The sequence below is a fragment of the Apium graveolens genome, chromosome 7 (genome assembly GCF_009905375.1).
Source record: "Apium graveolens cultivar Ventura chromosome 7, ASM990537v1, whole genome shotgun sequence".
NCBI classification, from domain to species: Eukaryota; Viridiplantae; Streptophyta; class Magnoliopsida; order Apiales; family Apiaceae; genus Apium; species Apium graveolens.
In genome coordinates, this window is record NC_133653.1 from 197,246,610 (window position 1) to 197,273,476 (window position 26,867).

At 37.6% G+C, this 26,867-nt stretch overlaps 1 protein-coding gene and 1 non-coding gene across 2 annotated transcripts; both read left to right on the forward strand.

Moving 5' to 3' along the window:
- The first annotated feature begins 14,378 nt into the window (after positions 1-14,378).
- On the forward strand, positions 14,379-14,485 carry LOC141675614 (small nucleolar RNA R71). Its single transcript, XR_012556257.1, has one exon. It is a non-coding gene; the product is annotated as a small nucleolar RNA R71 (small nucleolar RNA).
- An 8,955-nt stretch (positions 14,486-23,440) lies between these two features.
- LOC141671491 (SUN domain-containing protein 2-like) lies at positions 23,441-26,535 on the forward strand. The gene is made up of 2 exons (XM_074477767.1): positions 23,441-24,598; positions 25,873-26,535. The coding sequence occupies exons 1-2, from the start codon at positions 23,570-23,572 to the stop codon at positions 26,179-26,181; spliced, it is 1,338 nt and encodes a 445-aa protein (XP_074333868.1). The 5' UTR covers positions 23,441-23,569; the 3' UTR covers positions 26,182-26,535.
- Positions 26,536-26,867: the final 332 nt, after the last annotated feature.

A 26,867-nucleotide genomic window follows, 5' to 3' on the forward strand; every position in this document is an offset into this window, starting at 1 on the left:
TCAATCATAAAAACTCTAAATATACATAAGTAGGGCTAGGGTATGAGATTATACCTTCCTTGGTGAGTAAAAGTAACTAAGGAGCTTGGAATCACCCTTGCAAATCCTTACCAAAGCTATATCTAAACAAAAACACAAGATCAAAATTTTTAAGATCTTGAAAACACTATTCACCCTCTTCTTCCATGAATTATTGGAAGAGATTGTGAAGGAAATGGAAGCTTAGATTCATAGGATAGCTATATCTATGCTTAAGGAACCTTGGATAATTACCTCACAAATTATCAAAGCTTGGAACTTGAATTTGGATTTTTTTCTTTTTGGAAAAGAGAAGAAGCCGAGAGCTTCTTATTTGGAAAATAAAAAGTCAACTTGTGTTTTTGTGTTATAAATTGTTTTTGGCTTGGTTGCTTCCTTTTGTTAATTAAATTGTTACCATGGTAAAAATTGTATGGCTTACAATCAACCAACAAATCCTTCCCATTTTGTCATGCTTATGTCATCCACTTATGTCATCTTCCCACACTTGTCTTCTTCTTGTTGGTGTGATGACATCATCATAATGATCGCTGATCTGTTATACGGTTCGCGTAACTTTCGTTCTCGTTTATCGTTTGAGGGATCATACCCGGGATCTCATTAATTAGGTTCCCTTAAACCTTTCTCAATATTTTATAGTCCTTTTATGATCCTCTCTTATAGTCCTTGAATTAAAATCATTTTAATCCTGTTACCTTATACTTAATTCTTTCTGTATCTGGTGGATTTTCGAGAAAAATCAAAGTGTTCGAATTTGGATTCTGACGATCTTTACATACACTTATATACCATATAGAGTACTAATAAGATCTCAAAATATCAATAAAAGAACCCCTACATAGTGTGGCATGAAAGGTTTTTCTTATTCAGCATAATCAGCAAAATCACTATTCATAAGGGTTACAAAAAGTCCAAAATTTTGGGGTTAGTACAGAGGCTGCTGAGAGAATTCTCAACTTGGTGCACACAACAGCTTCAATGATAAGGGCCAAGGATGCTATCAACTCACTTCCACCTACAACTAGTGATGATTTTGAGTTAGACTCTAATGGCACATTTGGGGATGCTTCTAATGATGAAGAGGATTTGTTGGACATAGGGGAGATGCAGGTCCTAGCTCAAGCACAAACACTCCAGCATTGATGTTTAGCAAAGACTACAGTGTGCATCACTTCAAATCAACTATATTCCATATAATCCAATAGACTCAGACAACTCTTCAAGCTACTACAGATGCCAACACCAAGAGTGTTCTCCAAGCATACCTTGAGTCTCTTCACTTGCACAAAATTCAATCTCTCAAGAAAAATCAAGATGTGTCTGAGATCAAGACAGAGATTGTCCAATTCAAGAAGGACCCCAATGAAAGATTGGAATCTATTCTTCCTGACACTACAATGAGAGATATAAACATGCAACCGTTTTGAACTTGTGACCGCGTTTGAACTCCCTTCCTTAAGTCTCCAAGTGCGTTATCTAATGGATGACTTTTTATAGTGGGAATTGCTTGAGGAAGTTCATCTTCCTTTTCGTCCAATTCTAATGGATTTTTATGTACGGGAGTCCCGAGATCCATATTTTCGAATTATCGAATAACCTTTTCAATATCATCCTGTTCAACATTTTCTTGGTCAACAAGATCTTTATATTTCACCGGTGGTTTACTTTCATCAAAAGCGACATTCATAGATTCTTCCACCACAAGCGATTTGAGGTTAAACACTCGATAAGCTTTACTATTGTTCGAGTATCCAAGAAATATACCTTCATTTGATTTAGGATCAAACTTCGTAAGGTACTCTTTTGAATTTAATATGAAGCACTTACTTCCAAATACTCGAAAGTAGCTTAGTTTCGGAGTTTTGCCAAAATATAACTCGTAAGGAGTCTTTTGTTTTATAGGTCATAGAAAAACCCGATTAAGAATATGGCAAGCGGTTGACATAGCCTCGGCCCAAAAATATTTAGGTCGACGATATTCATTTAGCATTGTGCTAGCCATTTCTTGGAGTGTTCTATTTTTTCGTTCAACTACTCCATTGGATTGAGGAGTGTATGGAGCGGAAAAATTATGTGTGATGCCATGTTCATCACAAAAGTTGGTGAAACTTGAATTCTCAAATTCTTTACCATGATCAGTCCATATATACACTATGGTTTTATTTTGTTGATTTTGAATCCTTTTACATAAAGATGAGAAGGACTCAAAAGCATCACTTTTGGCTTTGAGAAATTCAGTCCATGTGAATCGTGAATAATCATCCACAACTACCAACGTATATGAGCAACCTCCGAGACTTTGTATAGGAACCAGACCAATAAGATCCATATATAGTAACTCGAGAGGTCTTGAGGTAGATACCATAAACTTTGCTTTGTGAGAAGCTCGAATTTGTTTACCAACTTCGCAAGCTTCACAAGTATGATCTTTATGATAGTTTAGTTTTGGTATACCTCGGACATGGTCTTTAGTTGATATATTCTTAATCAACTTCATGTTGGCATGTCCTAATCTTCGATGCCATTGCCATGGATCATCATTTATAGTGATTAGGCATATGTTTACTTGCTTTCTCATGTCACATGTATAAACATTTTTATTTCTAGGGCAAGTGAGAACCAACTTTCCAAGTTTATCTAATATAGAACAATGAGTAGTGTAGAAAATTACCTTGTAGTCATTGTCGCATAGTTGACTTATGGAGAGAAGATTGTACCTTAACCCGTTGACCAATTGAACTTCGGAAATTTTAACTTTCCCATTTCCGATATCTCCGATGCCGACAATGTTTCCTTTACTACTATCACCAAATGTTACGCTCCCCGCGGTAACCTTTTTAATGTTGTTCAAGAGTGACTTATTACCGGTCATATGTCTTGAACATCCACTATCAAGGTACCATATGTCTTGTTTTGCGGCAAGACACACCTACATACATGATTAGTTAAATTTATAGGTACCCCTTTGTCTTGAGGGTCCTAGGGTTAGTACATCATACATAACATTTGATTTATGAAAGAAGCTAGGCATGGTATAGTTATCATTAGGCATGTAAATATTTCTAGATGCATAAGGCCTAGTTTGAGGTAGATAATACCTAGAGCTATCATTAAATCTTGATGGAGCATGATAAATATTATATCTATTATTAGCATGGTAATTAGCATAAGCATTTCTACTAAGAAGTTGTTGCCTTCTAAATGCATTACTATTTACATGATATTGTGTGTTTCTATTTTGAAACATAGTTGGTTGATGAGACCATTGTTGCCTTGGATTCTTCTATTCCATATTTTTGTTAGGCACACGTTTATCATCTTTCTTGTATGATTCCTTGTGAATCCATACATGCTTCCCCTTAATTTCACCACTCTTGAATTTGCAATATTGAATGGTATGTCTCATTTTATTGCAATAAGAACATTTATAAGATGGTGATTCAGATGAAGTCTTTATTGGTGATACAAATCTCCGAGTATTTCCTTTAGTAGGAGAATTCTTATTATATCCCAAACCTTCATGATTATATGAGGTTTTTGTATGCACCATTTGATCCAACATCTTATTGCCTTTTGTAAATCTTTGAATGACATTTTCAAGATTTTCATTTTCTTTCTTTAAGGCATCAATCTTGTTATTAAGGATTCTTTCTTGATCCTTAACTTGAGCTATGAGTTTATAATTTTCTTCTTTTAACCTTAGAGCTTCACTTTTAAGCTCATTGGTTTCTAATAGCTCTTTTTCTTTATCAAGATTGTTTTTATAGGATGTTTCTATATCTTGAACATTTGATTCATTTAGAATCTTTAAGTTCAATAGATCAACGTGAAGTTTACAAATATTGTCATTCAATTGTATTTTTTCACGTTCCATCTCTTCGTCTTTGAGAATTAATGATATATTCTCCGTTTCAAGATTGAGTATGTTTTCTTGAAGTTTATTTACCTCAATCTTGATGAGATGGTTTTGATCTTTTAGAGATGTAATCTCATTCTCATCTTGGACTTTTGAGTCCAACATCCGAGTATATTCTTTATTTTGAGTATGATGAATTTCCTCAATTTTCTTCTTCTCGGACCATAACAAATGAAACCTTTGTTCAACATCTTTATATTTATTTTTATAACTTACTACAAGTTCAATTAAATCATGCTTATTCATATCTACGAGAGATAAACTAGATTCATCTAATAAAGATTTATTTAAGACATAGTTAGATGTTACCTCTTGATTTGAAGAGGAGATTTCTGTTGAGGTGGTTTCATCTCCGAGATCCATTAAGCATAGATTGACCACTTCTTCACTATCTTCCGGAGCTTCTTCATCTTCACTTAGATCCCAACCATTTTCGGCCACGAGACTTCGTCCCTTTGAAAGTTTAAGACATTCTCTTTTATAATGACTGGGTTGTTTACACTCGAAACACACATCTTGTGTTTCCTCCGGAGATAAATCTTTGGGTTTTGGAGGAGTGTAAACCGGATGATCTGTAGAGGCATTGACATTAATATAGGTATTTATATTTTGATTGTATTTGCCTTTATTGTAGCTCGTTGCCGGATAATTACTCTTATAATTGGAAGAATAATTTTGAGAATAATTTAGCCTTCCGTTAGAGTTAAAAACTCTTTGTTGATTATTTGATTTAAGGAAGCCTTTTCCATATCTTTGAGCTTTGCTTTGAAGCACACGACGAAGTTGTCTCGTGAGTAGAGCAATTTCACTCTCATCGAGATTTTGGAGTTCCTCGTTTAACTCCTCGTCGTTTTCATCTTCATCAATTAGTATGGCCTTTAGAGCCATATTTTTCTTTTTATCCTCCACCTTTGGAGCAACCTTTTCCGGAACATTATCTTCTTCGTAAGCACGAAGATTTCCGAATAGGTTATCAATCTTATACTCATTTAAGTTGTGCATCTCCTTTATAGTAGTGACTTTAACCTTCCAACTAGGAGGTAGAGATTTGAGCACTCTTCTATTCTTTTCATTTTAAGTATAATTCTTTCCAAGTTGAGATAACTCATCGATTATAGGAGTAAATCCTATTTCCATATCGATGATATGTTCTCCTTCTTGGAGTTTAAGGTTCTCATATTCTTGGATCAATGTATCCATCCGAGAATCTTTTATAGCAGTGGTTCCTTCATAGGTTACCACTAATTTGTTCCACATTTCTTGTGCCGACTTGCAATTATTTACTCTTTTATATTCTTTTTCTGCAAGTGCACTTGTGAGAACCATTTCCGCCTTTGCGGCTATATTCATTGTGGCTTCTTCCTCTAAGTTGTATTCACTAACCTTCTTTTCGACGATGGTGTCATCGATAGTTTTGGTAGGAATGCGAACACCGTCTTCGATAGCTGTTAGGGCGAAATCACGCACTAATATTCACGCAAGTATACGCGTTCGCAAGTAATATAGAATACTTTCTAGTTCATTCCCTCAGAGACTCAGACTAATTTATTGTCTAATTTAACTCACTCACCAATGTATGATTACTTCTCAATGTTAAGATAATAACACTTAAAATTGTTGATTAAATATTAACTATAATTAACTACTTAATTAACCACTTAACTAACACTTCAATTTATCAATAATAAAACACTCATGAGATCACAACTTCATTATTACTTCCTTCTATAGCCATAGTTATTACCTTTAGCATGTGACAGTGATGATATTAATCGAATAACACAAAACTGATAAAAGCCAACTTTCATTGTACTAATACCATTCTACCAAACATCCACAATTAAGATAGAAATTGAATAGTCATCAATTATGTTGAGTTCCTATATGTCTACAGAAATTGACAACACAACGATTTAAGCACAAGTTATTCCTTTTGATTACATAGGGCAAATAAAACTGTTAGAGTTACCCACTAATCATGCACAACGTACATGAACCTATGCTAGCATGGCAAGTTCTAAATCTCAAGATCCACCGTCGCTTCACAAGAGATTAACACCCTATCTTATATGTTCGCGACGCATATAAGACGAATACGCACAACCAATACTAGATATCATGCAATCATCACACACTAAAGTATTAAACAATTAACTAAAGAATTCCATAGTAAATCCGTTGCAACCCCATGATCACGATTAGCCCATAATAGAACTTATCGCCATCATGGGTTCATATGAAATCATGATAAACGAACACAAGAAAATAACAACTAAACTAATTATATTAAAACAGAGTACGTCACAAGAGTAAATAAGTCAAAGCAAGAAAACTAGCATCCAACGTTACAACGAAACAAGAATCACAAGAATATATGCTTCCTCTTCGTTGCTGTGTGCTAAATCGGTCTTCTTCCTTATCTCCTTCGCTTCTTGCAAAACACAATCTAAAACATAATCCCCTCTTAATACTCTGTGAAAAACGTCTCAAATCTACTTATATAATAGTCCCATAAAACTCAGATTACATAGAAGTTGGAAGCCAAACAGAAGTAGAAGTCTAAAACAATATATTATTTTCCCCGACCCTACGCGGCCGCTCAGCATTTCTGCGCGGGCGCGCAAGGCTGCTGTGCGGCCGCTCAGCATTGCTGCGCGGGCGCGCAGGACCCTACTGGAAAATTTCCAGGTTTGCTCCGTTTCTTCGCCGTAATCTGCCCATTCTTTTCCTCTCGCAATGGTGAACACATGCCAAGGCTTATTCTTGATGATTCCTCCTCCGAAATGCAACTAATACCCTGAAATGCATAAACACTACAAAAACGCATCAAATACACAAAATACTTGATTTCAAGACACCAATTTAAGCCATCTTAAGACGTTCTAAGTGGTATAAAATGCCACTTATCACACCCCCAAACTTAAATTGATGCTTGTCCTCAAGCGTTACAGACTCAAAAACAAATAAAAATATGCATGAATGCAATCTATATGAAAATGCAACGATCCCCCTTACTACAATTAACCAACCAAATTGTCACGTCTCAACGAATGCAGTTAGACACTAAAGATTAAGAAACTCATGCAAACGGACATACCGCCAGAAACGTGGTGTGTGCAAATGCTTAACAGATATGCTTCGGAACTAGACCAATTACTATGACTAGACTATCCTCAAGGCAATCCTACGATTATACAAAGAATAAAAATTCTAGGCACAAAGTGATATACAACACTACAAGAACTTTGGAGCTTACTACGGAATCGTGCTTTTTATTTACAACGCAAATGCTTATTTGACCGTGCAATGAGTGAGGTCCACAAAAGACTTATACAATGGTATCCATGTAACGAGCGTTAGGTTAGCGGATCCCAGACTCTAAAAGCCTTAGGTCACTAGGCACAAAGTCCCCTAAGAACTTAATAACTCGAATACCAAAGAGCTCACTCTTGATCAATTACGCAATTTTTTTTTTTTTTTAACTCTGAGCAAGTGCGTTTCGCTCCATCTTGCTCAACCCTAGACTACTCGCATAACATGCGAGCCGGCTACTAGCCATTTGACGCCTAGCCACAACTAGCAACAAATTCCATTTTTACTCCATTTTTTTTTCTTTTTCATGCCTTTACCACTAAGAACCTATTATCAAATTCTAAGCATAATAAATAGATTATCCTCGAAAATAATCAGATCATAACAACAATCTAGTCCTTCAGCATTCTCTAAGACTTAGTGACAATATAAGTGCTTCTAGCATGCATATCAACCTACACAACTTAATATCACTTTAATGCTATCACTACACTCGCATCAATATCACAATTCAGTTGATAAATCATTGCAAAAGGGATCATGGTATATGCATGAGCTATATGATATGACAACAAATAAAGCTATATATAAAAAAACTATATGGCAAAAATTATGCAACTATATGAACTAACTATCATGAATATGCAACTATATGACACACACAAAATATTCCTTAACTACCACCCCCAAACTTAAAATCTTCACTGTCCCCAGTGAAGGTAGTAGAAAGGAACACAGGGTATACCTACTCGGAGTCATCATCATCATCACCCTCAGTGGGTGGAGTATCAGGCGGCGGGTATGCAGAGTCCTCACCAAAAACTGGCCACTGGATATCAGCTCCAAGGCCTCGAAAAGCAGTCCCTAACGCAAGGGTGAGCTCCTGAGCAAACCTGCTCTGCGTCTCATACATGGCATCCATCCGCCGTGAAAGCCTCCTATACTGGGCATCACCCATCCCAGCACCCTCCTGAGCTCTCGAAGAACTAGCCTCACCACGCCCTGGCCTGGCCATAGTAGCACCTCGTGCTGGACGCCCTCCTGGAAGACGATAACCCAGCCCATGCTCCTCAGGCTCACCACTGGTCCACTCCTGCATCCCATTCAGAGTGCCAGAATCTATCGGAGCTGCTGGCAACTGCAACTGCTCATGAGCCGGCCAGTTCACTCCTACTGTTCGGCATAGCTTTGTAACCGTGGATGCATAAGGGATGTTCATATACTTTGCTCCCCTCAAAAACTTCAGAATTCCTTGATAGATAAACTCACCAAGGTCCACATAGTATTCCTCATTCAGAATTCCCCACAACAACTGTGCTCTCTCAACTGTGACCTCGTGTGCATGTGAAGAAGGCAAAATATTAGCACATATAAATGCATTCCATGCACGGGCATACCTGTTCATGGCGATCGCCGGAAAGTGACGATACTCATTATTGGCTGGACTGCGGTTCCAAACTGTGCCCGGTCGACAGAGAGTCGCACAAATCAAATCCAAGTCAAAATCCTCAGCAGTCTTTTCATTCCAGTTCTCCTCCTCGGGCTTCCTCTCTCGCTGTCCAATCACTCGGCGAATCGCCGCAGGATGATAATCAACCGTCAGCCCCCGAACTACAGAAAACCCATTCTTTTCAGCCTTCGCGTTCGCATAGAACTCGCGAATAACACTCATCGGTACTGCTTCGGGTGACTCACAAAAAGCTATCCACCCCTTCTCTGCAATCATGAGCAACAACTCACCATCCCTCCCTGATGGTAAAAACCCCCTCTCCTTCAGAATTGGCTTCCCCAACAGCCTAGTGTACTCCTCCTCCGCGGCTCTGTCAGTTAACCGAGGCCTCGCAGCAGTACCCCTTGATGAATCAGCAGTAGGAACTGTGCTGCTGCTGTCAATAGTGCGTGCTCTCTTGGGTGCCATTGATTTGTGAATAAAAGTGTGTAAGAACTGATTTTTGATGTTTATGAGAGGGTTTAAGTGTAGGAAGTTGTGGGAGATATGTAGGATAGGTGTATGTATATATAGGGTGTGGAGTAGGTTAAATTAGATTAGGAGTGGGGTTGAGGGATAAAATCATGGGGTAATGGGAAAAGAATTCGTGGGTTTATGGGCTGTAATGGGTTTTTGTGTTTTTTGTTTTTTTTTTTTCTGAACTGTAAAAAAAAAATTTCTGGAACTCGACCCCTGCGCGGCCGCTCAGCATAGCTGCGCGGGCGCGCAGAGGGTCTCTGGAAAAAAAAAATTCAGCCCCTGTTTTCTGATTTTTTTGTGTTTTTGGATAGGTTATTAACTTCTAAGGGTTCCTGTAACAACAATTCATGGGTTGCCTCCCACGCAGCGCTTCTTTTTCGTCATTAGCTTGACGTTCCGTTCCTTTCTCACGTAGTCAACAAAATGGCACTAACCACCTCTCGGTTTGCCATGTCCCCATAGTAGTGCTTCAACCGTTGACCGTTAACCTTGAATGCTTGGTCCGAATCATTCTCAAAAATTTCCACCGCTCCATGTGGAAACACAGTTTTGACAATAAAAGATCCAGACCACCTTGATTTCAACTTCCCAGGAAAAAGTCGGAGCCGAGAGTTGAATAACAGAACTTGTTGCCCTGGCACAAACAACTTAGGATGTAGCTTCCTATCGTGCCACCTTTTCACCTTTTCCTTATACATTTTGTTATTCTCGTACGCTTGAAGTCGAAATTCATCAAGTTCATTAAGCTGAAGCATTCTTTTCTTACCAGCTGCATCTAAATCCAGGTTCAATTTCTTCAATGCCCAGTAGGCCTTATGCTCAAGCTCCGCCGGTAGATGACATCCCTTACCGTACACCAACTGAAACGGTGACATCCCAAGTGGAGTTTTGTATGCTGTTCTGTAAGCCCAAACAGCTTCATCGAGCTTTAAAGACCAATCCTTCCTTGATGGACAAACAACCTTCTCTAGAATGCGCTTTATCTCTCTGTTAGACACTTCCGCTTGACCATTTGTTTGAGGATGATAGGCAGTAGCTACTCGATGATTCACATTATAACGCTGCATCATAGAAGTGAACTTACGGTTGCAAAAATGCGATCCTTCATCACTTATGATTACCCGAGGTGTTCCAAACCTTGTGAAAATTTGCTTATGAAGAAAATTTAGCACTGCCTTTGCATCATTTGTCGGTAAAGCTTTAACTTCGACCCATTTTGAGACATAATCGACTGCCAGCAAAATGTACTGATTATTGCAAGACGAGATAAAAGGCCCCATGAAATCGATTCCCCATACATCAAAGACCTCGACTTTAAGCATCACATTTAATGGCATCTCATCCTTCCTTGACAAATTTCCCACTCTTTGGCAACGATCACACCTTAAAACAAACTGATGAGCATCCTTGAACAAGGTGGGCCAGAAAAAACCTGCTTACAGAATACGAGCTGCCGTTTTCTCACCTCCATAGTGTCCACCATAAACCGTGGAATGGCAGTCTCATAATATCCCCTCCGTCTCACAGAACGGAATACATCTCCTGATGATCTGGTCAGCTCCCTGTCTAAATAAATATGGTTCATCCCACATATACCACTTCACCTCATGCAGAAACTTCTTCTTTTGCGCGGATGTCAAATTGGGAGGCATTATATTGCTGACAAGATAGTTTACAATATCTGCAAACCATGGTTCTTCCTCCTGAATTGCAAACAACTGCTCATCCGGAAAAGATTCATTGATTAACGTCCTATCTTGTGAAGTAGAATCGGGATTCTCCAACCTAGAGAGATGGTCAGCTACTTGATTCTCGGTACCTTTTCTATCTTTGATCTCTAACTCAAATTCCTGAAGTAAAAGCACCCAACGAATGAGTCTCGGCTTCGAATCCTTCTTAGAAACCAGATAGCGAATAGCTGCATGATCAGTGAATACTGTCACTTTCGTACCAAGCAGATAAGATCGAAATTTCTCAAAGCCAAAGACTATAGCCAAAAGCTCCTTCTCAGTAGTGGTGTAGTTCAATTGGGCCCCATTTAAAGTCTTACTCGCATAGTAGACCACATGGAAGAGATTTTTCTTGCGCTGTCCCAGAACTGTACCTACCGCATAGTCACTCGCATCACACATCATCTCAAACGGTTCTGTCCAATCTGGTGCTGTAATAACTGGTGCCGTGATCAAACTCTCCTTGAGAGTCTCGAATGCTGCCAAACATTCATCATCAAATTTGAAAGGCACATCTTTCTCAAGTAAATTGCACAACGGCTTAGATATCTTTGAAAAGTCCTTGATGAATCGCCGATAAAAACCCGCATGACCGAGAAAACTACGGATTCCTTTCACTGAATTAGGTGGGGGAAGATTTTCAATGACTCCCACCTTGGCCTTGTCCACCTCCATACCTTTGCTAGAGACCTTATGCCCAAGGATAATGCCTTCACGCACCATAAAATGACATTTCTCCCAATTAAGCACCAAATTAGTTTCCACGCATCTTTTGAGTACGGCGCGCAGATTATTCAAGCATTCATCATATGAGTGTCCAAAGACGGAGAAGTCATCCATGAACACTTCGACGTTATTTCCAATCATGTCAGAGAATATAGCCATCATACATCTCTCAAAGGTGGCCGGGGCGCCACATAACCCAAACGAAACTCTACGAAAAGCAAATGTGCCAAATGGACAAGTGAAGGTAGTCTTTTCCTGATCCTCTGGTGCAATACAAATCTGATTATACCCGGAATACCCATCCAGAAGACAAAAATACTCATGTCCCGCCAATCTGTCAAGCATTTGATCAATGAATGGGAGAGGGAAGTGATCATTTCTTGTGGCTTTGTTCAATTTTCTATAATCCATGCATACTCTCCATCCTGTAACTGTTCGAGTAGGGATGAGCTCATTCTTTTCATTTGCGACCACAGTGATACCTCCCTTCTTAGGAACACATTGTACAGGGCTCACCCACGAGCTGTCAGAAATAGGATAAATGATGCCTGCATCTAGCCATTTCAGAATTTCTTTCTTCACCACCTCCTTCATGATTGGGTTCAGTCTTCGCTGCTGTTCCACAGTTGGCTTACTACCTTCCTCTAACAGAATTTTATGCATACAATATGAGGGACTTATCCCCTTGATGTCTGCTATAGTCCATCCTATAGCCGATTTGAATTCTCTCAAAATCCTTAAGAGCTTGTCTTCCTCACTACCTGAAAGGTCAGCTGAAATAATAACAGGTAACGTAGATGAATCACCTAAAAAGGCATACCTCAAGTGTTCAGGTAATGGTTTGAGCTCTAAGGTAGGCGCTTCCTCTATTGATGGTTTGAGCTTCCCTTCAGCGTTCTTGAGGTCAGAAGTACCAAGAGATTCAAATGGTATATCTAGCTTTCGCTTCCAGGGAGAAGCGTTCAGATATTGTAATTGCTCGTTGCTATCTTCATCATCACTGTCAAATTCCCCCACTAAGGCCTTTTCCAATGCATCAGACATTAGCATGTGATCAAGTTCCGAAGTAACCGCAGAATCAATCACATCCACTTTTAAGCACTCCTCATCTTCTGTAGGGAATTTCATTGCCTTGAATACGTTGAAGGTCACATCCTGATCTTGAACCCGCATAGTAAGTTCTCCTTTTTGCACATCTATCAAGGTACGGCCAGTCGCCAAGAAAGGCCTCCCCAAGATTATGGGAATCTTTTTATCTTCCTCAAAATCCAGAATAACAAAATCAGCAGGAAAGAAGAGCTTATCCACCTTGACGAGCACATCCTCAACTATGCCCCTTGGGTAAGTAATAGAACGGTCCGCCAATTGTAGCGACATGTATGTGGGTTTTGGATCAGGTAGGTCCAGCTTTTTAAAGATCGACAACGGCATCAGATTAATGCTTGCTCCCAAATCACAAAGGCACTTGTCAAAAGTTAGATTGCCAATGGTGCAAGGAATGGTGAAGCTTCCTGGATCTTTCAGTTTTTGTGGTAACTTTTGTTACAGAACCGCGCTGCATTCTTCCGTGAGAGCAACGGTTTCAAGGTCATCCAGTTTCACCTTCCTTGAAAGAATAGTCTTCATAAACTTCGCATAACTAGGCATTTGTTCCAGAGCCTCAGCGAAAGGTATATTGATGTGAAGTTTCTTGAACACCTCCAGAAACTTCCCGAATTGTCTATCCAGCTTTTGTTGCTGTAATCTCTTAGGAAAAGGTGGTGGAGGATAGAGCTGTTTCTCCCCTGTATTAGCCTCAGGCAGAGTGTGTTCAACAGTAGTCTTCCTTGGTTCCGCCGCTTTCTCCCTTTGCTTAGATTCTTCATCTCGAACTTCAGCTTCGACTTCTTTTGCCTTTTCAGCATCAGCTACTTTTCCAGACCTTAAGGTAATAGCCTTGACTTGCTCTTTAGCTTCCTTCCTGCCTGGTACTTCCGTGTCACTGGGAAGAGTGCCAGGTTGACGATTGAGCACTGCATTGGCTAATTGACCGATTTGATTTTCCAAGGTCTTGATAGAAACCGCCTGACTCTTGCACAACAGCTTAAGTTCCTCAAAATCAGCACTAGTAGGTGCAGCTGCACTTCCCTGTTGAGGATATGATTGTCTTGTAGCATACTGCTGTGGTTGCTGGAATCCAGGTGGGTTAAACTGTTTACTCACTCCTTGCTGATATGGTGGCTGAATAACATTCTGATTATTTCCCCAGCTGAAATTTGGATGATTTCTGTTGTTAGGATGATAGGTCGCTGGCACAGGCTGCTGTTGTCGCTGATAATTATTCACATACTGAACAGATTCGTTGACAAGAGAACACTGATCCGTAGCATGAGAACCTGCACAAAGCTCACAAACCATAGCTATTTGACTAACTCCATACGTAGCCAAAGAATCAACCTTCATTGATAGCGCTTGGAGCTGGGCTGCAATAGCGGTGGCTGCATCAACTTCCAGAATACCTGCTACCTTGCCTGATGTCATCCTCTGAGTTGGGTTTTGATGCTCATTTGCAGCCATCGTCTCAATAAGATTGTACGCCTCAGTATAGCTTTTAGCCCATAAGGCGCCTCCAGCTGCTGCATCGAGCATGGGCCGAGATTGAGCCCCCAAACCATTATAAAAACCAGTGATTACCATCCAATCCGGCATTCCATGATGTGGACATTTTCTCAACATTTCCTTGTAGCGTTCCCAAGCCTCGCACATAGATTCTGTAGGTTGCTGCGCAAACTGAGTAAGAGCACTCCTCATAGCAGCAGTCTTTGCCATTGGATAAAACTTCACCAGAAACTTTTGCGCAAGATCTTGCCACGTAGTGATTGACCCAGCTAGTTCAGAATGTAACCAGTCTTTAGCCTTATCCCTCAGTGAGAATGGGAAAAGCCTCAACTTGATAGCCTCATCAGTCACGCCATTATACTTAAAAGTGCTGCAGATCTCGACAAAATTCCTTATGTGCATGTTGGGGTCTTCAGTTGCCGCTCCTCCAAAAGAAACAGAATTCTGCACCATCTGAATAGTGCCCGGCTTGATTTCAAAGGTGTTAGCTTGAATAGCCGGATGAAGGATGCTTGACTGAATGTCATCAATTTTAGGCCGAGAAAAATCCATAAGAGCTGGATCAGCTTGAACAATATGATCTCCCATGTTTACTGGTTCTTTCTGCTCAGTTCCTGAATCCAAATCCTCAAAATCTAACTTCTCCGGTGTATCAAGAACTTCGTCTTTCTCCTCAGCTGTATCTAAGGTCCTCTTGCGAGCACGAGAACGAGTTTGCATAAACGTTTGCTAAAGTACCTGAAACACAACCGAAAAGAGTAATTAACTACTACGTCCTAATCACTGAGTCCTAATGACCAATGATGGTAAGTACATAAACTAAACAAATACGCCGAGTCCCCGGCAGCGGAGCCAAAAACTTGTTTGGGCGAAATCACGCACTAATATTCACGCAAGTATACGCGTTCGCAAGTAATATAGAATACTTTCTAGTTCGTTCCCTCAGAGACTCAGACTAATTTATTGTCTAATTTAACTCACTCACCAATGTATGATTACTTCTCAATGTTAAGATAATAACACTTAAAATTGTTGATTAAATATTAACTATAATTAACTACTTAATTAACCACTTAACTAACACTTCAATTTATCAATAATAAAACACTCATGAGATCACAACTTCATTATTACTTCCTTCTATAGCCATAGTTATTACCTTCAGCATGTGACAGTGATGATATTAATCGAATAACACAAAACTGATAAAAGCCAACTTTCATTGTACTAATACCATTCTACCAAACATCCTCAATTAAGATAGAAATTGAATAGTCATCAATTATGTTGAGTTCCTATATGTCTACAGAAATTGACAACACAACGATTTAAGCACAAGTTATTCCTTTTGATTACATAGGGCAAATAAAACTGTTAGAGTTACCCACTAATCATGCACAACGTACATGAACCTATGCTAGCATGGCAAATTCTAAATCTCAAGATCCACCGTCGCTTCACAAGAGATTAACACCCTATCTTATATGTTCACGACGCACATAAGACGAATACGCACAACCAATACTAGATATCATGCAATCATCACACACTAAAGTATTAAACAATTAACTAAAGAATTTCATAGTAAATCCGTTGCAACCCCATGATCACGATTAGCCCATAATAGAACTTATCGCCATCATGGGTTCATATGAAATCATGATAAACGAACACAAGAAAATAACAACTAAACTAATTATATTAAAACAGAGTACGTCACAAGAGTAAATAAGTCAAAGCAAGAAAACTAGCATCCAACGTTACAACGAAACAAGAATCACAAGAATATATGCTTCCTCTTCGTTGCTGTGTGCTAAATCGGTCTTCTTCCTTATCTCCTTCGCTTCTTGCAAAACAAAATCTAAAACATAATCCCCTCTTAATACTCTGTGAAAAACGTCTCAAATCTACTTATATAATAGTCCCATAAAACTCAGATTACATAGAAGTTGGAAGCCAAACAGAAGTAGAAGTCTAAAACAATATATTATTTTCCCCGACCCTGCGCGGCCGCTCAGCATTTCTGCGCGGGCGCGCAAGGCTGCTGCGCGGCCGCTCAGCATTGCTGCGCGGGCGCGCAGGACCCTACTGGAAAATTTCCAGGTTTGCTCCGTTTCTTCGCCGTAATCTGCCCGTTCTTTTCCTCTCGCAATGGTGAACACATGCCAAGGCTTATTCTTGATGATTCCTCCTCCGAAATGCAACTAATACCCTGAAATGCATAAACACTACAAAAACGCATCAAATACACAAAATACTTGATTTCAAGACACCAATTTAAGCCATTTTAAGACGTTCTAAGTGGTATAAAATGCCACTTATCAATAGCCATCCAAACTTTGACACCTTGAGATCTAGCATAAATGTGAAACCTCGTTTTCCATGTTGCAAAGTTGGTGCCGTCAAATAGAGGAGGTCGTGAGCTAGATAGACCTTCACTACATCCAATGAGATTAATATACGCCATTGCGGATCACTTTTTGTTGTGCCTGTAAATCTGCAAATCACTTAACAAACACGTTAAAAAGCACTGCTCTAATACCAATTGTAAGGTCCCTTATGAGGGCTATTTTAAGCTAGAAGGGGGGTTGAATAGCTTAATTACCGATTTAAAAATTGTTAAGGCGTTTTAAAAATATTTTATCCCTTTTTAAAATTTTACTGAGTTGTTATGCAGTTTATATGTGCGGAAGATAAAGTGCAAGGAAAGAAAATACCACACGGTGATTTTATCCTGGTTCGTGATGGCGCAACCTCTAATAGATTCGCTCACCCCTACTCCAGTCCCCGAGCTCCTCTCTCGGACTCGGGATTTTCCCTTATAATAAACTCGCTCCTTTAGTAGGCGGAGAATCCTTTACATCCTTTACAAGTATTTATCTTGGTGCGTAACAAAAGGGTCACCACCTCAAAATAAATGTATTACCTACACAACTTATCTTAGACAATAACTCCCCGCTATTTCTTCAAAGTTGTTGTAGAGCCTTCGTGTGGACTTGGCTTCCTTAGCTTTTGTCGGTCTTGGATTTTAGTGATCCGGTCTTGGGTCTTTCCTCTTCTTCACGGTGCGAAGACTACTAACTCCCCGTTAGTACGTCTAGGACTTAGGTCTTAGAACGAGAATCACCTCACGTCACTTCACCTCACTACAAAACTAACAAGACAATCCACGAAACAAAACAAGTAGGATAATATTTGTTTTGAACTAGTATGTTACTGTACTAGCCCACAAGTAGTATAATATCCAAATAAGAACATTAAAACTAATTAGTTATACTTGACTTAGAATAAAACAAGATAGTCAAGTATATTTATGATTACTCCTTTATAGATTAAATAAAGTTGTGGAGTAATATGAGAAGTCCCTTTTATATTAAGCACTTAAGACTTATGACTTCTTAAGTATTCTTCTTCTTTCGATTAAGTATTTATAGGTCGAAGAATATTTTAATTACAACCTCGAAGTTGTAATTTTACCTTTAAGTATATCAACTTAAGGTTTTAAGGTATACTTGTATATTGACGATTATAAGGTCAAAGTATACTCTTTTAACTTCAAGCACGTTTATAAGATTTATGAGTCTTATCCAAGATCCAATTAAATAAGTGCAAGTAATTGGCTTAAGATTGTGCTTTCGAAGTTTGGACGAATAATTACGAGTATTTTATAGATATCGTAGTATAGCCCCATTGAACACTGAAAGATGTTAGAAGGGGCTTATACGATATGACTCGTAATTATTTATATAGACGATATGTGTTAGCCAAGTCCAATTAAATAGCGTAAATTAATTGGCTAACTCGTGGATTTGATTCGTCCTTAATTTTAACGGATGATTACGAAGTAGTTTATATGGAACAAGCTATAATCCCCCGGAACACTAAAGATGTTAGAAGGGATTACACTTTTACTTCATAATATTTTATATGTACATTATTAGTTAGACAAGATCCAATTAAAGAGCGTTAAGTAATTATCTAACTCGTACGATCCGTTTTAAGATTTGACAAATTACGAAGTGTTTATATGAGACAAGTAATAATCCCCCGGAACACTAAAGATGATAGAAGGGATTACACTTTTACTTCGTAATTATTTTATGAGCACGAATGAATGTTAGCCAAGATCCAATTAAAGTGCAAGAAATAATTGGCTAACTCGTACTTGTATCAAATATAATCTCCCCCTTGGAGATAAAGTACTTTTCTTTTTAGATCTTCTCGTTGGAATGATTTTTTATGAGATCAAGTACTTATTCGAATTCCGAGTTCGAATCTAAATTCTCCCCGAGAACTTCCTTTATAAGAGAGCTTGTATTAGAGCTTAAGATGAAGTAGAGAAGTTAAGTACAAAGCTTAAATACAAAGAACTCAAATAAGAAGCTAAAACTAACCATTTTTGAAAAACGGTCGGAAAAGTTCGCCGGAAAAATTCGCCGGAGGTTCGGCCGGATTTTGGCACTTTGGTCGAACTTGGGCAGCCCTTCGGGAGGCCGGGAAGTGGTAGTGGATGAGCTCACTTGGTGGGATAAAGCTTGGTTTGGTGAAGCTAAGCTTGGGTTTCAAAAACCTTGTATATATGTAAGTATATAGAAGAGAGAGAAGGTTTTTGAGAAGAAGTGTGTGTATAGAATTTGAAAGAGATGAAGAGAAGCACTTCTTGAAAAAATCCCAGCAACTTTGTGGCTCTTTAGCTTGAAGAAAATGGGTTGGGGTGGGGGTTTATTTATAGGAGGAGTTGGGTTGATTGAATGGTTGAGATTTGAGAAGGAATGAATGGTGGATGGAGTGTATCACATGGATTGATGACATGGCAAGTAGGTTGTGTTTCTTTGCAAGTGGGAAGGAAGCACAAGCTAGTATCCATTCAAATCTTAGCTGATATATATATATATATATATATATTAAATATATTTTCCTTTTCTTTTAATCATTCTTTAATTATTTTAATTAAGGATTAAGCACCATTAATTATGACCACCCCAAAAACTCTTAAATAAATATCATAAAAAATATGATAATTACCTAAATATTATAAAATGATGTTCTGAAAGTTTTGGTCAACTTTAGTCAATGGTAGCTAGGTCAAACTTGGTCAACTGTGGGACCAACTGCCTCGAATTTTGTTCCCGGACAAAAATTCTCTGAAAGCTACGGAATTTTTACCATAATTAGAAAATACCATTTAAATGATCCATACCAAATTTCAAGTCATTCTAGCATGTGGAAATATTTTATCTAAAATTGGAACTGTTCTGTCAGTCTTTCTTCAGAGTAAAAATACCATTGGTCTTGAAATAAAGGAGATGGATCTTTTGACCAAAGTTTTGAATTGTATAAATATTTAAAATATATTTCCTAATATATGAGATATATTTGGGTGATAGGAAATGTGTTTGAGTATTTTTTGAATAATTTTCTCCGAGAATTGCTGATTTTACGAAACGGGAGAAAATTACTGTGAGTATATAGAAATGAGTTGCAGAACTGGATATTAATATTCCAATCATGAATATTAATAATCTTTGAATAAAAACTCTTTTGAATATATGTAGAGATATATTTTGGAGCGAAGAGTTAAATGTTTTTGATATAGCACGAGACTTCTAAAGAATATCTCTGATATATTCTTTATTCGAGCTTGTTGCCATATTCCTGTTACAACACAAATCTAAGAAATATCATATCTTGATGTTTCTTCTTCAATCATATTTCCTTAGAGATATATTCCATAAAGATATAATTTTAATATTTTGCAAGAATGGAATATCTCTTTTATCTGTTTAAAAGACATGATTTTGCTAGTTTGACTTTGATTTGGATCAATTAAATTCATGTCCTAATGGAGAGGATCTACGTGTTCTTTAATTTTATATTTAATCGTACAAATACCAAAATAAATAATATATCGAAGATATCCTTTCAATCTTCCCCTTTTTGGTAATTGCCAAACAAACATAAAATTATCAGTGTGTACTTCCCCTTGGTGTATGCATGAATTTTTGAAAAATATTTTGTACATAAAGCATTTATTTACTTAGATATTAAATCTCTTTCTTGAGATCCTGCAAAATACTTTGTTAGATGTATCATGCAATAATAGAATACAGATAGATCATTATATATCAAAAAGATAGCAAGTATATTTGTTGAAATGGATCACAAATTCTCTTCCCCTTTTGTTTGGTATATGCCAAAAAGAGTGTATATATATTTATGAGGAAGAGTTTTATTTAACAGAATTGACTAGGTAAGCATGGCAATGTAATCACAGATCTAGTCAAGTGCATGCAGTTTGAGCATATAAGGATGAATTTTACATTGTATGCATGGTATTTGTAATCTTTGCATGTATTGAGGAAACCGGTTAATATAGTTTTTGTAAATCAAAAATAGAAGAACTGTTTTTAAGCATGCATGATTTGAATTTAAAAGATATGAAGTAAATGTTAATACCCCTTTCCAAATTGATTACCAAAGATGTAGTTTAGAACAGTTTTTATAAAAGGTGTGAATTTAGCCACTTATATTTAAAGGTCAGTTAAGATTGTAGCAAGTTCATCATTTTTAGACAACTTGTACTAAGCCATTTTTATTCTTTTGCAATCTGGAGTATATCTTGATTAGTACAAACAACAGTCTAAATGTTTTACATTCCAGAGAACATAATTCAGCAACCACAAGGTATAATAATTGTACTAATACAAACCGTGTTCTTGGTACAAAGTCTAACACTAATACACATTATTTTGTCCTTTAGACAATTCTGGATAAATTGTAAGTTTACAAATTCTAACACTAATACAAGCTACCTAATCTAGATATGAGTAACAGATTACATAGTTTGGAGATCTAATACATCCTAGGGAAGAATCACATTTCTAAAATGACCGAAAAATAATACATATAAATCCATATTACTAACAATTTTACACATCCAATTATCACAAAGGATGCAGTTGGATTGGTTTGAGACTGGAACATAATACAACACCCTAGTGTGTGTATGTGAAGTAAAATGAGGAGCTGTGGAAAGTATATACCTGTTTTTACCTTATGGATTCTGACTGTTTGCTAGGAAATTCAAGTGGTGCCTTGCAACCTTGGTGAGACTTTTGCTGGATGCACAAAGCTCAATGTAGCCATTCTTTTCTTCTTGAGTCCATTCTGGGTCATGTGACAATTTCTGCATGTCAATTAGATACAAAACAACGACTATCCTGAGGTAATCTGTTAGTCATAACAGTGCACAGTAGGATGTCCAAGACAGAGTACCTATACATTGTATAAAGTGTCTGTTTATAGTACATGCATCAAATCAGTTTAAGTTTATTAACGATGAACATCCTGCAGAATGGTTAAAACCATATAATTTGATTTCTTATGTTATAAATATAATTTTTTTTAAATATAACTCAGAAGTTACCAATTGTCACAAGAGACTGGACTAGGTAGAGGACAACTAGACTGAATCTGATAAGCATTATTGACCCTTATTCTAACAATATAGTCCAAATTTAGAATAGAGACACATGACAATACTTACAATTTCCTGCATAAGATAGATAAAGACAGATTTGCAACAAACAAGCCATGATATATTATCAAAAGTGTTCTCAATAATCAGTGTGGTTCACTGATTATTTAGAACAAAATCCTGAACCTGTTTTAAGTCATTACAAACCAAAGAAGTGCATACACTTCTGAAATTCAAAGATCACAAGGTTTAAATATTACATACCCCAACACAGAATCCTTACAAATTACAACTACATCAGAAAGTAGCAAAATAGGTACATAACAGCAAATACCAGTACAACATCACATAGCAGACTTCACCAAACAACAGACTCAAGCAAACTTAACCAATCACATTTCCATCAGCATCACAGATATGAACCAAATCAGGCAAATTATCAATCAGTTGACCCTTAGCACCCACATTAACTTCTTCTAACTCATGAATCATAGCAGTGTTTTCATGCATAGGGACTTGAAAAGAAGAGACAATATCATGATCATTCATGCAAGGAGTTCCTAGAGTAGATGCAACCAAATGCTCTAAATATGCAATTCTATGTTTGCAAGAGGCAGTGAGACTCTCTAGTGCTCCTACTTTCTCTTTAATCTCATTATTCTCTTCCTTAACCCTCTTAAGTTCAAGTTTTAGTTCATGAAACATGGTTTTAACAGACTCAAACTTAGACAGAAACACATCTTCCTCTCTAATGAATTGAGGAATAACTGTGGGAGCCTCTTGAGGCTCACAGTGCATCAGGGGCACTTGTGGCCTTATGTGTTCATTCGTGATTTGAGAATCAGCAAGATTAGAAAATGCTTCAGGCATGTTAATGTTGCAAAGTGCAAAGAAAGATGAGATTAGCATACCATAAGGCATATAATCTACAAGATGTGCATTGATCATGTTTAGAAGAATAACATAAGATATGCTGAAGTGGATTTTGTTTGTGCATAAAAGGTACATGAGTTTCATATCAAAGAAATCAAAGTACTTACTTTGATTTGGTTTTGGCATAACATTTGCCCTAATGATTAGAGCAATATGCTGAAAAGTGCCAGTGAATTGTTTGAAATGAATACCACAGTTAATATCACATAAACAAAAATTAAACAAAAATTAAATTAAATTAAATACGCTTAATTGGATTTGGTCAGTATAATGAGTTTCAGATTAAAAAAAATTAAAATTAAATTAAATATGATTTGTTTACTATTAATCCGGAATAAAATTTATGTTTAAATTAAAAAATAATTATATATCGAAACATACTCACAAATAATAATTATTATATATATTTCAGTTAATAATATTATTTTCTCGTATTTAAATACCTTTCAAAAAAACATAAATTTATTTTTACAATATTGTGCACGTTATATATATCTAATTTAATTTATATTTATAAATTATATAATATTTAAAAAAAACCGTACATCGGGGAGATTTCAAACTAATATAATAACATAATATGAAGAAGTTATAAAGTTTACTATACTTTTTCAAGCAAAATTCGAATCTTCGAATTTTAACCCGAGATATCGGGTAACCCGAGATATCGGGTAACCCGAGATATCGGGTAACCCGAGATATCGGGTCGGGTCAACCTCGATACAAGACTCCACTTTACATTTCCTCATTCAAATTCACAAAATCTCTATCAAATTCAAACCCTTTCATTTCCCCCAAATCACTCTCTCCTTCCTTCTCTTGTATATACACACACATATCTATATCTATACACACACACTATAAATCCAATGTCTGCTTCTACAGTTTCAATCACCGCAAACCCTACCACCTCACGCCGCCGTCCCGTTATCACCACCGACATGAAATCCGGCTTAGATTTGCTCGGAACCGACGCTTCTCCGATCTCCGGCGGCGTTGAAATGGGCCCCACTAGAGACTCAAGCCAATCAATTGAGAGATCAAGAAGAGAAGCAGTGGTTCAAGTGAAGAAATCAATTGCCCCTAATTCGGGAACAAGTTCAAAACCCTATCGGAGTCATCGAAAAGCCGTGTCGAAACCGAAGTGGCAGACTGTGGTCAGTGTTCTTACTAAGAATTTGGTTCTGTTACTTTTATTAGCTGGAGTAGTTCAAATTATTAGGAGGGTTTATTTTAATAGTGTTGTTGATGAGGTGTTTGGGAGTGTCGGGTTTTCGGATAATGTCGATGGGAAAATTGCGGAAGTTGAGGGGTTTGTTAAACGAAGTGTTAAGATGATGCAGGTGCAAGTTGAGGTTTTGGATAGGAAGGTTAAGGAAGTGGAGGATAAGAGTGTTGAAATTAGAGGTGAGTTAGGGAAGTTGGGAGGAAAGGTCGATGTGGTGAGCGATAGGATGGGGAGTTTGGAGAGGTATTTGAATGGGAATGAGTGGTTATCGAAAGGGGAGTTTGATAGGTTTTTTGAGGAGTTTAAGGGGAGAGGTGGAGGTGATGGGAGTGAGGGTTTGGATGAGGTTATGGCAGTTGCGAGGGAAATGGTTGGGAAGGAGATTGAGAAACATGCGGCGGATGGACTTGGGAGGGTGGATTATGCGTTGGGGTCTGGTGGGGGATTTGTTGTCAAGCATTCGGAGGCTTATGTTACTGGGGGTAAAGGTGGGTTTTTGGGTTCTGGGATTGGTAAAAGTGGGGTTCATGCTAATTCGGGGAAGATGCTCAGACCTAGTTTTGGGGAGCCAGGTGATTGTTTTGCTTTAAAAGGGAGTAGTGGGTTTGTTCAGATTAAGCTTAGAACAGAAATTGTTCCTGAAGCTGTTACTTTAGAACATGTTGCCAAGGTAAGCGTTATTATGTTTCTCTTCTTCTAATACTTGTGACTGGTACGTGCACTAATTTTTCTTATTTTGTTAAAATACTTGCTAATGGTATGTGCACTATGTTTGGTTAATAGTGTTGTTTGCAAGCTTGTGAAAATCAAAAGTCGGACGTGTTGTTGAAATTTGAGAACTCGTCCGATTTTCCAAGTACTCGTTTTCTACATCTTGGGTACTTGGTTAAACTTGGTTTGTTTAGTCTCCCACTTCCAAATACTCGTCTAAGTTGGCCGATTTTTGCAACAGTGGGTTTTTGAGGTCTAGCTTACTTGGACATGTGGAGTTTTACTAGGTTGCTCACATTGTTGTAGGCTGCATGTAGCAAACTAAGAAATTGCGATATCGAAACTATATTCATATCAATGGCTGATTTGCATAAATGTTTGAGTTTGATATCTGGTATCATGACGAATCATGTTGCAATCTGTTTATGTGATCACTCGATTTTCATTTGCTGCTAAGGGATGCCCTAATGCCAGTCAAGTAGAGAGGGGCTGCTCTTAATACTAAGTATAGTCTAAAAAGAGTTTGGTTCTTCAACCTATCCTTCACCCTTTAGTTTTTAGTTCCTCCATGTAATTTATACATTATCATTAGGTCTTAAGGTGCCATTTCTTTCATTCTACACATAATGCTGAAAGTAATTTAAATGAAGCATCAAAATCTTATGACTGCCCTATTCATTTAAGTTAGACCATCTTATGGTCAATTGTTACATTCTCACTTAATTTGTAGGGAGAATTAATATTTGATTATGTGAAAAAATGGACGTTATGGTGCAGTCAATACCACTGTCTAACTACTGTCTACACATGCATGGGAGTAAATAACTTGTGGGTCGAGTATTATTGTCATGTGATATTTGTTATCTTTGACAGGCTCCAATTTGTAGATATCAAATTTCTTATTCTTTTTTCTTTACAGAAATATAGTGAGGTCCACTCTGCATTGTTAATTTTTCCGTCCTACTTTTTTTTTCCTTACATTGCACTGAGAGTGGTTTCTATCCTGTTTATTGATGTTTAAGTTTATTCATTCGTAGTAGTATTTATAGATTTAATGAGGTTTAGAGTCAAACGCTTGCTTCTGCATTTCGAGATTAGTCTTGTACGTATAATATTACCACTTGTTTCATCTGCAGTACCAGCAACCTGTACGGGGTTATTTTTGCCTTTTGTTAGTTTTTAATTGCTATAGATCTCTTTTAACTAATATACATCTGACTGTGTATTGAACAGAGTGTCGCTTACGATAGATCCAGTGCTCCCAAGGACTGTAGAGTCTCTGGATGGTTCAGAGGACATGAAACTACTGATTTAACACGTAATGCTGAGAAAATGCTTTCCCTGGCCGAATTCACTTATGACCTCGAGAAGAGCAATGCTCAGACTTTTGATGTATCAGACTCATCAGACATTGGTGTTATTGACATGATAAGGCTTGACTTCACATCAAACCATGGAAGTGCTTCTCATACATGTATATATCGCTTCAGGGTGCATGGTCATGAACCTGATACCGTTGTCCCTTTGGCAATTCAGTCTTGAGGTTAATTGCTTGAGTTTAGATCCTTGTCAGTGCTCCTCTCTTTTATTTTTGATCTTCTAGTTCAACTTGGGATGTTTTAACTGTTGAGACACAGCTTAAAGTTCGGTTTGTATTTTTTTGTTGTTTTTCCCTGCAATCTTTAGCATCTTCTATCAGTTTTTTTTCAGTACCTGACAATTTACAACTGTAAAGTACATTTACCACGAAGTTGCTGTAATTTTTGTAAACTTGTGGCTTTGTCTGTGGTGTTTGTACTGCTCTCAGTCGTTTCAATTTACAGCTAGAATTTGGAAACCTGCATTGGTTTCTTCCTCGGTGGTTTGCAAAATAGAGAAGGCATCACTTTTGAACAATTTCTTTTCGCACTGGTTTTATAGGATTTCAGAAAACTACTGCAGAATAGAGAGAAAGTTTTTGCTACAAGACAGTTTGTCCAGAAATGGCGTTAATTGTTAAAACAATTCCAGGCCTGTCATTCATTATTGAGAAAAATCACAAAATCCTTTGCGCTTCTTTTTCAAACTATGCAATTGCAAAGTCTAAAGCAACATCATTGGTTCGTAAAATTACAAGCCTGGAAAGTTTAATAGTGCAGCAGATGCCACCAGAAATACAGCCTGTAGATATGAAATTCACTTTTCGGGTATAGCTTCTGTCATAACTCAAAGCTAATGTCGAACGTGCC

Bases quoted from the DNA above. Each gene is read 5' to 3' on its own strand.
- LOC141671491 (XM_074477767.1), top strand. From the start codon at position 23,570: ATGTCTGCTTCTACAGTTTCAATCACCGCAAACCCTACCACCTCACGC. The intron at 24,599-25,872 runs GTAAGCGTTATT...TGTATTGAACAG, and splicing joins CTTTAGAACATGTTGCCAAG to AGTGTCGCTTACGATAGATC.